The sequence below is a fragment of the Typopeltis vanoorti genome, chromosome 3, assembly GCF_054136105.1.
Source record: "Typopeltis vanoorti isolate ZY-2024b chromosome 3, IOZ_Tvanoo_1.0, whole genome shotgun sequence".
Classification (NCBI taxonomy): Eukaryota; Metazoa; Arthropoda; class Arachnida; order Uropygi; family Thelyphonidae; genus Typopeltis; species Typopeltis vanoorti.
Window position 1 is genome coordinate 117,695,220 of NC_143551.1, and position 13,469 is coordinate 117,708,688.

General features: G+C 36.6%; 1 protein-coding gene across 1 annotated transcript in view; it reads left to right on the forward strand.

Moving 5' to 3' along the window:
• The first annotated feature begins 8,472 nt into the window (after window positions 1–8,472).
• The window catches only part of thoc7 (THO complex subunit 7), a 52,849-nt gene continuing 47,852 nt past the window's right edge, over window positions 8,473–13,469 (forward strand). Inside the window, exon 1 of the mRNA XM_090415923.1 lies at window positions 8,473–8,632. Within this exon, the coding sequence (XP_090272049.1) occupies window positions 8,587–8,632 (46 nt within the window). The 5' untranslated portion in view covers window positions 8,473–8,586. The remainder of the gene's footprint in view (window positions 8,633–13,469) is intronic.

Here is a 13,469-nt window from a genome sequence, read left to right on the forward strand (position 1 = left end):
TAGGTAACCAACTAGGAAAAAGATAAAAAATCCTCGTAAGTATGATATCTCATCTCATCTTACTTTTACCCTCTTTTACCTTGCGTTGTCGAGGGTTTATTAATCATCGGGCCTCAAACCGTTCACAGGATAAGGTGATCAGCCCTACGCCCCCAATGTATCCTCAGTCTGTAGTGTTGAGTTCTCAAGGCTGGTTTGCCTACTTTGCGGGATGAAAAACCCCAGGATAAACTGGAGAAAACCGTACTGTCCACGTCCAAGACTGGCTAATTTGGCTATAGCTGAGGAAGATCCTTCAGTTCCTTACGTCACCGACAGGAATCGAACTTAGGACACTCCTTCCACAGGGAAATGGTTGCAAAGTGCACAGCCACTAAGCTAACTGCACGGATGAAAGTATGATATGAATTACTTGAAATGTGGATTTTCATGGACGGGAAATGAAAAGGAACCAATTTCAAATTTTGTTCTATTAAAAATAAATCATATTTTTTGTTAACATCAGCATATAACTTAAAATTAAATGAACATTTACAATGAAATATACTTTATTTATTTATTATTATTATTATTTTGATAAGGGGTCCTTAGTAATAATGAAAATTTAAGAAGGGGTACAGAGATATCTGAAGTTTGAGAAACACTGAGTTAAGGTTTAAAATATTTAAAAAAAAAACATTTTGTCGATTTTTCTTTATTATTTTATGTCGTATTTATTTATGTTGTTTTAAGAAAATGATGCCTAAGAATATGCAAAATCAGTATCTCCCGTGGACACAAAGATATGGAGGATAGATAATTATCAGTGTCCAAAGGCTCTAAAATGCCTAGTTATGGTGTCGACTGCTCATTACTAAATGGCCAGCCTGGTTGGCAGAGTGATTAGCATATCCGCTCTCCAGCCAAAAGAGTGCGGGTTCGAATCTCGCCGTGATCATCATGTTTGTGATTGTCTGTGGAAATACTAGTGGTGGTGGTGGTGGTGGGCAGTAGATGCCATTGGTGTAGTTGTGGTTAGTTGTAGTTGATGGATTTGAGTGGTGGAGACAGATAGTTATAGAGCACGTGCTCTCCCTCGAAGAGTCTTTGGACTCCCTGGAGGTGTTGTGTAATAATAATAATAACGATAATAATAATAATTTCTGCTGGATCCAAGTATTTTTAATCTCCAATAGTGGAAATAGGCTTTTGACGTCAACGCAGCAACCAACAGCAGCAGAAGAAATGAAGAACAAGGAGCATGGTAACGAAAACTCGGGTGAACCCATTTTGAAAAATTTAACCAATATGAGGTGTTTATTAAATTTAATAACAGTTCTTTAGAAGTATTGCTAAAGTTCTAAAATTAAAAATAGCTTAAAAGTGTTAACGGAAACAGCATAACTTAATTAAAGAGACAATGCAAGTACAGCAAGAACTAAATTTTCTAAAACAATATTACAACTCCTAAACCAACAACAGCAAAAAAACGATCTCCTCATAAATAGTTTTCCAGAAACTGCATTGACTGAATATTTAAGACACATGATAGTTTAACTAAGCCAGAATATTGGTAGTCAATACTGCACACCGGTTGAAAATCGTTGAAATAGAGTATACTTTTCAGTTTTTCTCATAAACTTCATTTCAGCTGTTATTAATCTTTGTTTGTCTTTTCGTTTTATTGTCCAGATTTCACTTCCATACATTAGGAATGGTAAGGCTAATCTATTGTATACTTTTAGTCTGGTTTGTTTTTGAACTAGGTTTGGTTTAAATATAGAATTAATTACACCTTTTATATATCTTTTTGTATATACCGGTTACACTGGTTTATACCTTTTTCATTTTCATATGTGATCATACAGCCTAGTTAGTTAAATGAATTCACCTGTTCTAAAATCTTGTTATCTATTACTATTTTTGTATGTTTTATTTCTCTGTTGATATTATCATACCATAATCTTTGGAATAAAACTATTTCTTGAAACATGCCTATGTAGTTCTAGGAAAAGGCATTTACTTGTACAGAGATAATAGCAGAAGAAAGATTATCATAAGTTATTTACTAGTTTCCGAGTAAACAAACTTTTTACCATGCATTTTTTCAGTTGATACAGGAAACAATCTATTCGTGGCACAGCAATTTTTTTTTTCTCCCTGAAACTGTTTAAAGTATGTAACTCAAGAAAATCGACTGAAAACTTGACGATAGAGTCCTAAAGAGAAAAATGATTGAGACCCTATGCTCCTAGGGAATGAAGAGAATAAGTAGATATAGAGGTGGGCATCAGCTGAGTTTCCAGACTAGTCCAGTTATTGTTGGTGTTCTAGTAACCAGTGGCGTACTTAGGATTTAATCTTGGGGGGGGCCGAGTTGAGTAGAGGATTTGAGAATTTGAGAATACACACTACGCATCGCAAACGACCTATGACTGAGCATCTGCAATGATTGCTAATTCATAAGTAGTATAGAAATAGAAGACGCCACACAACATAAATAAAAAAATGAATTTTAATTAGGAAAAAATTTTCGGGAAATTTTCTAGTGTTCCTCCTTTTTCTTTTGGAGGGGCCCAGGGCCCTTTCCTCCCCTCCCTGGGTGCGCCACTTCTAGTAACCATGCAACAATTCATATAAGAACATTGATAGAGAATAGCTTGTTAGCTATTCTCTTCAGAGCTGTTAAGATTAAACTTTCCAGTAAAAGTGAATTTATTATTACAAAAATTGGACTTCAAATAAAAAAAAAAGCCTGTATAAGTAAACTCATTCAGAAGTTTTTTCCACTTGGTCAAAAAGTATAATATCCTAAAGAAGAAATTATACACTTGATATCATCCCTTGACCAATCGAGAGAGGGAAATCACTGTGTTATTAATTATAATAATAAATGGTGATTTCTCGATTATATGCAGATTATCATTGCTTCGATTAAAAAATTACCCTAGAAATATTCACTTGGGTTCAAAACTTAAAGACTAAAACTGTTTCTGAATATTAGAACCACAAATTCAGACGAATCTGCTTGGAGCGGTTAGTATAGTTTCAAGTAAAAAGCAGGTACACATACTCATTTTCGAATCTCGCGCAAAGGGGTCACGTGATAGCATTCAACAGGATAAAAGGCAAAAGATTGCGTTAAGCGAATTGTGTTTCAAGGAAGCTCTTTTCGTTAAGGAATAAAGTTACGAACTTGGATGTCTTGCATTGTCTCAAAGACATCATCTAGATGATTTCATATAGAGAGGAATTACTGGAAAGCCAGAAGAAGGCCACAGCCTTCTTTAAGTTTTCTGGTAACTACTGATTTTACTAAGAGATTAACTTCGCTTTACCATTGGACATGAAGACAGATTTTTGGTTATAACAGCAAAACGTAATCGCCCCACCACGACAAACGGCTCCATTCAAGCACAGGTATGTCGATATCTCGACCAAATGCGACAAAACGTCTGCGACAAGAATGCCTGTAATCTGCATTTCCCTTTATCCACAAGTCATCGCAGAGCACGTTTTCAGTGTTGTTGTATCTGCAAAAATTGAACAGGCCACCAATGGACTAATGTACTCTTTGCAGAGGAGAGTCGTTTCAGTTTTTCCTGTGATTCTAGACAACACCTGATCTGGTGTGAAAATGGTACTGCTTACCATGACGAGAAATCTCTTCAAAGGGATAGATTTGGCAGTGCAGGGGATCATTGTGTGGGGGAGGAACAGAACGACAAGTGCTGGAAAAAGGGACTACGACTGGTGAATGTTATTGCAACGAAGTTCTTTAACGTCATTTTCAATTGTTTCATGGTGCTGTAGGCTAATAATTCAATTTTGTGGATGACACTGCCACATCACATCATACACGAGCAGTGGAGATACTTCTGAAGCCTAAGGATATTAATCAAATCAAGCGGCCAGCACACTCTACATGAGGAGAGAACACGTTTGTGATGCACTAGGGGATGGATTGCTGCTCGGAGTTCCCCTACAGAAACAAGACCTTATCCTTATTCTGAAGGAGGAGTGGGCCAGTTTGCCTCAAGAACTCCTAAATCACTTGGAGCTAAGCATGGTACAATGTTAAGAACTGCATCTCAGTTCGCGGTGGACATATTCCATACTGAAATGTCTGTGCGCATAGCTCTTTGTAAGCTATCAGCTATCTAATGCGTTTTATTCCCTAATAGGGGGTAGGCCCGTTATAGCCAATCAAAGATAACCTGCCCATGTCTATCACTAATTATAGCAGCCACCGATGAAGAGGTTGGCAATCTCTTGGACATAATCCTAACAAGATATGTCACTATCTGAAATAATGTGGATACTACGGTCGATTTTTTTCTGTTTACGGGACGAAAAACCCGAGTTTCCGGGAGGAAAAGCCCGCTTGCCTGCTAGAGATCGACTAGCTCGGGAACCGGTCGAAGATAGGCTTAGAAAAAGTCTTTCAGTCAGCGACTAGACTAGAACCCAGGTCTAACTTCGAGCGGCCAAGCTTAAAGGACGCAAGCGCCACTTCCACTGAGCTACACAGGCCTTTTTTTGTAAGCACTGTACGTTAAATACTTAACTACGTACTGAGGAAATTTGTAACTTGTACCAAAAACGTACTGCAATTTATTTTGTACAAAATTTATAACACAATTTTGTAATATAATTTAGTAGTATGCTGGCAATAAATTTATGCCCACATTTGGCTGCAGTCATCAAAATATTTCATATACAGGCAAAAATGTAGTTCATTCTTAGATTTTGCACATCACTGTATATTCAAGATTTGTATAATATACTTTAAAAAGAAACTATATTCCTGTTATCATCCTTTATCCAAGCGTGAGCAAGCAGAATTTGCGCATGAAACATCTTCAGGACTAGGAGACTTATATGTAGAATCTGTTTACAAATGTTTCCTCAGGAAGCCAAAAATTCATGCTGGTTTCAACCTTTACTGAGGTGAAAAATTAAAGGAGTGTTCATCATAGGCCTAGAATAGTTAGTATGGTGGAGCCAGATAGTATAAGGACAAATAAAAGACGGATGGGTAGTATGAAAAGTAGATATAGAAGGCCTCAGCTCTTTTAGATCTTCATGTTGCCTAAAGCTATCATTTCTCCTTTTTATCCGTTCTCATGCATCTGAACAACCAAAAGAGCAATTGAAGCTAAAATCCGGAGATGACTAATACTCAGGTGGTTAGCCTTATCCGACTTAACGCCTTTGGTTGGCCTTCTCTCCTGGAACTGCTCTCCAGTCATCTTTGCAGTTGTCCATAAAACCCAAAGGAACTAAGATGGAACCATTTGAAAAACTTTTTTTGTAAACTTAGACAAAATTTCATTTTTCACATGTGAATGAATGTTGCATGATGTGTCTGGTCTACACTTATTAGTCAAAAATTTGGTATCGCTTAGAATGCTGCTTTCTAAATACAAAAATTCTCTGGCTTAGTATTAAAATTTCTCTAATATAATGTTGTGAAGCATGTGTATGTGTCATATTCCTGGTTTTATAAGTCCTGTTTATCTTACTTTTCATTAATTATATTTTAACTCTTAAATTATAAAAAAAAATGAAATTCAATTGCCATTTCCCGACAGATGAGTGGTGTTACAAAAATTAAACAGAGAAAAGAAACCTGTTCTGTTGCGAGTGACGGAATGTCCAACACATTTTATAATTTGTTCTAAATATGCAGAGCAAGAGGACAAATGTAGAGTGCATGTTCTCCTGTTTCCAATCCATAACAGATTGTCACAATTGGATCTCCGGTGTGAATATCTCCATTTGATGGCATATGCATTAGCAGAGGATTTGAATAACGAATTATGGGCATGTAAAAATGGCTACCAGCTTAATGTTAGAAATGTAAAGTCACGCACTTTGGTGTGATTAGATATCCAGTGTCATATTATTTTGGTGGGAAATGCTTGAAGGACCAACCAGGCTAGGAATCATGGCGTTTTAGTAGATAGGAAGTTCAAGGACCATATAGCAAAGATTGTAAATACAACCCAGAGGATAATGGTAATGCTGATACAAACTATGACTCGTAAAGATAAGGAAATCAATTTTCCTCTTTTCAAGGATTTGAAACGACCCCCACATGGAGCATTGTGTGCATATCTAGTCTCCGGTTTCCGTCTTGATTCAGATATGGTGAAGAGTGTTAATTATGATATCAGATTTATGGAATACTGATTTTGAAGACAGATTGAAATTTTGTGGACTGCAGTCACTAACAAACAGGAGAAAAAGGGGAGGAAGTGATTGAGAAATGGTGCACAGAATTTCAGCAGATAGAATTTTTCATTTTATGGAGGATTATGAGAGGACAAGAAGGTATATTTGTAAGGTGAGAATGAATGACATCAAGGAGTGAAAACTCAATTTTTCTCTTATAGTCTTATAGTGATGAGTGCCGCTAGTATGAACGAGTTCAAGAGGTATGACAGCAGCTGTTGCTGATGATTGAGAAACCTGAGAGTTCCTAACTCTCCGGTTTCTCTCTTAATAATAATACGATTTCTTCTCACAGTAATATAGTCGCCTCATAGGATAACTTTTCTGACATTTTCTTCAACCTGTTTTCTTGTTAGTCTCTCTCTCTCTCTCTTATCGCAAAGACAGAATATGTTTCTAATTATGCCAGCAAAAATGGAGCAATGTGTGTATTTTATAGCCCTGTGAATCAGAAATAACTTTTGTTTTAAAATAAATTAAAAATCTACTGAGGTCTCTCAGTCTGCAAAAGATTTATACAACTAAAATGATCTCGCCTATTCCCTAAATTCTGATATATTTTTTTCTAGAGTGCACAACAGATGAAGATGTCTCGTAAACAGGCAAAACATTAGAGATAATATAATTAAATAATTTGAAAGAATATCCAGTAAAAGCCACTGTAGTTACAATAAGTTATTAAATTTGAAGAAGAAGAAATATATATAAATTATAAGTACTGATTAACCATGCAGCACTTTCCTCTCCATTAGCCCGAATAATCGAGAACACACTGGATTATTATGGACACCGATTTTCTTTCATTTCTCAATAAGTTAGATATTTCATCCACTGATTATTCTTTCTGATTGTTTCATTTCATTCAATTCATGCATCCAATTCTTTCATCGCCTTTGAAGAATAGTTGTCAATTTTTAAATTACTGAAACCACTGGGCGTCTCGTGTGACCGTTTTCCTCCTCATTAAATACTCTTACCTCTGATTGGCTGCCAGTGGATATTGAACTGCCCACTCAATCTCTAAAAGTAGATTGGGCTAAACGGCCTCGCCTACTCCCTATACGGGAATAAAAAGGCATTAGCTGATTTTTTGAATTTTGCATTAATTTAAAGTGTTTAAGTTACCATGTCTACGGTTTTTAAAAACACACGTTTTATGTCAGATTTCAAGAAATGGTGTGTGAGACAGGTTTTTTTTATGCTCAGGTGGTGCTCAGACATCACTATGTGCTGCTCATCATAATATCACATATATCGAATGTTATTCTACTGACAGTGAATCATTACAACGAGAATTGAATTCTCGGCAGAAAGGGTAACATCCTTCAGAACATCGCTGCACGCACTATGCCAAGGAAAAGACAGGAAAAGACAGCGTGTTCATAAAGCTGTATTTGTTTGTTTTCGCTTTGTAGTCATCATAATATCACATACATCGAATGTTATTTTACTGACAGTGAATCATTACAACGAGAATTGAATTCCCAGCAGAAAGGGTAACATCCTTCAGAACATCGCTGCACGCACTATGCCAAGGAAAAGACACCGTGTTCATAAAGCTGTATTTGTTTGTTTTCGCTTTGTGGACAAAGGTAGGTCATTATTAATAATTATTATATTTCATGACCTATTTAAGGAAGTTCCAGCTTCGATTATTATTACTAATATTTTTCACCTTCATAGAATCGCGGAACTTATCGCTGGAGATCAAGCGATGCTACATAACATGAGACAACTCACCAAACTCCACTCTGTTAAGTGTATGTTTGTTTGCTAGATGCATATATTCTGTAATGGGTTTGCCTATTACAAAGGATGAAAAATCTTGGTTTCTGTGAGTAAACCCAATTACTTGATTGAGACTCAATGCCGCACCTTTTTCTGAAGGAAGGAAGGAAGGAAAAAAAAAACTTTATATAGCGCACTCCATATCATGAAAAGATAAGTAGCAAACTCAGCTCTTTACCAGAGCACGTGTGTCATACCGTTCTTTAAAACTACACTACAGAAGTTTTGAAAGAAACTTTTGCATCTTGACATTCACCATCAGCATTTTATTTCTGACGCTTGTGAGATTCAAGCTGCTTTAATCACATTCCTAGAACACCGTGAATTATTATTGTGGCGAGAAATATAACATTCTCTTTTTATTATAATTAATTTATTCATTATTAGGTTTTCATTTTTAATTAAGATCTTACTAAACCAGAGGGCGCTGGTTTATTATTCTATCCTGTCATGTTCTGTGTTGTGATTGTTATGTAGCTGTGTTGTTTTGTGATTATTTGAAATTTAGGTGGCAGTTTCAGATGCAAAACAAAACAAACGAAAAGTACTCTTAGATATTGTAGACCTTCGTAGGTATTGTGAATGGCATCTACAGCCCAGCAGGGAAGTCCATCTCAGATAAACGACGGTGAGGAAAAGCTATATTATTTGTACACTTTTATAGTATAAAGATGTGTTTTAAATTCCTAACATCAAGGAGTGAAAACTCAATTTTTCTCTTATAGTGATGAGTGCCGCTAGTATGAACGAGTTCAAGAGGTATGACAGCAGTTTTTGTTATATGTAGTTGGTGCATTGAGTGGTGGAGACAGAGAGTTGTAGAGTAGGTGCCCTCCCTCGATGAGTCTTTAGACTCCCGGAAGTGCCACGTAATAATATTTCCCAGAGATTAATAATGATAATGACATCTGAGACCTCCAGGGAGTTGAGGACTTATCGAGGGAGGCAATACATCACCCAAACCTTCCCTTAATTCATTGTCATACCTTTCCTTAATTCATTCATACTAGATGCACTCACCACCCTAAACGCAAACTATTCCACTCATTGACTGCTCTTTGAGAGAAAAACCTAGCTCTTACCCCTTTCTTGACTGCGCCCAAACCTAACTTCCATGATTGCCCTCTTCTCACCTTCCGTATAATGAAAATTTTTATCAGACTATATCCTATAACACCCATTTAGAATTTTATAGACTTCTATCACATCACTACTCCTTCTCCTGTTAATCAGAGTCTGTAATCTACATACTTGCAATCTGTCAGCATAATCCAGATATAATCTTTGTAACTAAATTTAACACACGTGAACCACAGTAGTAGGTTTTTTATTATGTAAATATTTCGTCCTAGGTATCTTAGGACATCATCAGTACAGTAGAACAATACTAGGAATGACATAAAGGAGAGGGTGCATACATACAGTGGAATCCAAATTGCGTGCAGTGGCATGTTGTGGCCTGAACTTAAATTAAAATTAAATTATAATTAAGTTATTTTTACACAATTTTGTATGACATTTTCCCATACTTTAGGGATAGCAAGAACATCGTTGTGGTTTAGATTTGGTCTGTGAAGTAGGGCTTCAGCACTTTCTTTATATAAGTGTTCATATAGGTAGGAGTTTTGTCTTTTCCCAGCAGATCTTGTGGTTTGGATTTTCCACTCCGTGTTGAGCAAGGCCTGATTTTTGCAATTTTATGAGGCGGATATGGTCTTGATGCTCTGAAATTCATTTAAAAACTGATCTGCCTGTCTGTCCATAATAAGAGAGTTTACAGGAGCATGGAACCTTGTATATACCGAAGGTAACAAGTTGTGGATCTGGTTGATGGGTTTGTAGGTGGCAGCAAGATTGCATTTCCTCATAATTTTCAAGAGCCTTTCGGAGATGCCTTTGATATAAGTTCTTGTCTAGGTTGATGTGTGGAGAAGTTGCTGATGATTTTTTGAGTTGTTTTGAGATTGTATCCATTTAGGGTGGCTGTATTTTTGATTATTTCCAATTCTTGTTTTTGAGAATGGGAGGAGCAAAATCTGTGTGCTCTGGTTACCAATGATTTAATGATGCCAAATTTTTGAGCGGGATGACGAGCAGAAGTATGGTAAATGTAGTGACCTGAAAATGTCGGCTTGTGATAGACAGAGGTGGATATGGAACCATCTTCTTTTCTTTGGATGTGTAAATCCAGAAAAAGGATGCCCTGTGGGGATTCTTTTTCTAATGTAAATTTTATGCGTGGATGAAGAAGGTTGATTTTATCTAAAAACTGAAGTAGCTCTTGTTCTGAATGACTCCAGACTGCGAAGATATCATCAACATATCGAAGCCAGAGTTTTGGTTTGGGTTTAAACTTGAGATTCTCTATATAATCATAATCTTTGTAATTCTTCTTCTTCTCACCTTTCCACAATTTCTTTATCCCCTTGGAACCTGGGAAACCAAATGTATGCACAATAATCCAGATGCAGTCTTATCAGGACTTTATAAAGAGGTAAAATGACTTCCTTAACCTTACATGTCAAGGTTCACTTAAACATCACGATTATCCTCTGAGTTGTATTTGCAACTTTTGCTATGTGACCTTAGAACTTCAAATTCCGTTATGCCTAGATACCTAACCTCATCACTTTCTTGTATCATCATCATTATTATTATTATTTTGGGCAACTCTAAGGAGTCGACAGACTCATCGAGGGAGGCCCTAACATCTTGTCAAGAACAACTATTTGACATTCACACAGTATCTATCATACCTTGCCTTGAACTCATTCACAGTCATAGCACCCACAAGAGCCTCTGGCAGCTTATTCCACTCATTCACTCTCCAAGTAAAAAAACTAGCTCTAACACCCTTGCTAACCACATTCTTGCCCAGCTTCCATGTATGGCCCCTAGTCCTTTCACCACCAGTCCTATTCTCAAAAATATCGATTGAACAACAATCATAACCTTTCTAATATAATATGCCACTGGAAATCTCATCACGCCAAAGTGCATACTTTACACTTGCATTAAAACTGATAGGAATTTTTGTTTGTCCCAATTTCCAGCCAATTCAAATCATTTTATAAGTGCAAAATATCAGTAGCATCCCTGATTGCCCTGCCTATCTTCATATCATCAGCAAGCAATTGTATATTTCCTCTTAGACCCTTCCTAATGTCATCAATGTACAGATTGAACAACAATTTCCCAAAGACTGAACACTGAGGTAAACCACTGGTCACCTTAAATCTGGCAGATTCACACTTGCCATATACCACTTTTCACACACATATACTATCCACTGATCCAAGCCAAGAGTTTATATTCCAGTCCCATATTCTCCATCTTATGCAACAGCCTTTTGTGTGATATCATATTCCTTAGCAAAATCCAATATTTTCATAGGGTATCTATTTCCTTTATCCAGCTTGGCCATAACATTGTTATAAAATATGAGGAAACTGCTAAAACATGACATTCCTTTAGTAAACCCATGTTGCTCCTTGCAGAGTATAGCTTGGCTATCCATTTCTGTATGCATGTTCTTACCAGTTTCTCTAAAATCTTCACTACCACACTAGAGATACTGGTAGGTTGGTAGTTAGACACATCAGTTTTTGCATCACCCTTGTACAATGAAACCATCATACATTCCTTCTTTTCCTGTAAAATGGAAGGAATGTATGATTTCCTGAGCTGATACTCAAGTTATACAAACATGTGAATGGTCTAGCCAACTCAGTTAAACATTCCTTTAGCGAACATGCTGATATTTTATCTCTTCAACCTCATTCTCATGCACCTCTAATGTAGCAGTAGCACTATGCACCAAGTTACATACACTTAGTTGATATATCTTAACAAAGTGAACATTCATTAATTGAACAATCTCATTAGTTTCTGACACTAGAGTACCATCTGCATTCAGTAAGTTATTCTTCCACATTCTTTCTTTCTTTTTATTGCAGCATAATGATAAAATTCTTTTGGATTGCCTTTAGCCTACATAGCCAATTTCTTTTCATACTCCGATTTAGCTTTTCACACGATACCTCTTAATTTTCTGGCTTTCACTTTATATATTTCGTAACTCTTCTCACTTGTCGATCTCTTATTTAATAAGGTTGTACATCCATTTCACTCCCAAACTATTTATTTTTTGAACACTAGGGATACATTCAAATACCACCTCATTTAAGCACTTTTTCAAAGATCTGCATGCATTGACGTTTTTTCCCATTCAGTAAGTGATCCCATGGGACCAAAGATAGTAATCTCCTAAGTTGGTCATAATTTCTAGCTCTGTAATTCAGCATGTAACCTGCTCTAATGGAACATTAATATAATTAGATACTTCCTAAGAAAGCGCAGCATGATCACTGTCATTAATTGGTGATAAAATAGTTATATTCTTAACAGGGATCCCTTCTGATACTATGAACAAACCTAACACTCTTTGACCTCGACTTCCTTCTTTCACATGGTGCTTAAGAAAGTTGTCTCGCAACAATTCAGTCAATTCCTCTTCACTCTTATCATGAGGTTTTTCTTCTACCCCAATCAATGTTTGGATAATTAAAGTCACAGATAATGATCACTCGTTTAGTACCCATGAGGCTAAATTGGCAATGCATTTCTTCGTCCCCTGCAACTGAGCTGCCAGGTCTGTGGCAACATCCCACCATATATTTCATTGGTAGCCTCCACTTCACAACTGATAGCCTGAAACTCATCGGTACATGGAATATTGTTACTATCATTGTTTTCTTGCATTTCTGTCCTAACGGGATTGAAGTCATCTGATATCAAGTAGTACTCTTCATCCTCTCTTATCCCTTCTGTCATTCCTAAAAATAGTGTACACATTACACTCGATCCCAGTTACCATATCTGATTCTAATAGCCAGGTTTCACTAATAACAACAACAATCTTAGGCCACGTCGTATTCAATAAAGCAATGAACTCAGCCTGTTTGTTTCTGATACTCCTGGCATTTGTATATAGACATATCAAATTACCACCTAGCCTATTCTTATAATTAGATATACAATCTATTTGACCTTGTTGTAGACCTTTCTCTTGTCCCTCCCCAGACATACTCAAAAGGTCCAAACCCAATGTGTATATTTCCACCCCTTTGCCAAATGCATAACTACATTCAAAGCCATTCATATCTTTATCGTGTTTGCATACCATAGCTGAACTTTCACATACATTTTTCCCATTCATCCTTTGATTATCTAGTTTTCCTAACTCTGCATTAGGTCACATTCCAGTATATAATTTTTCCAGGCTTCTGACACCAAAAGAAGCCAACCCTCTTATACAAATCTTTTCTGCCATTAACATTCACACTCCACACATCTAAAAACTCGCATTCATTTCTTTATACAGCCAGCGCATGGAATCATTTGTTATTATTGCCCTCCTCCTTTTCTTGGTACCATCATATCTGCGTAGCAAACCTACAATTTTT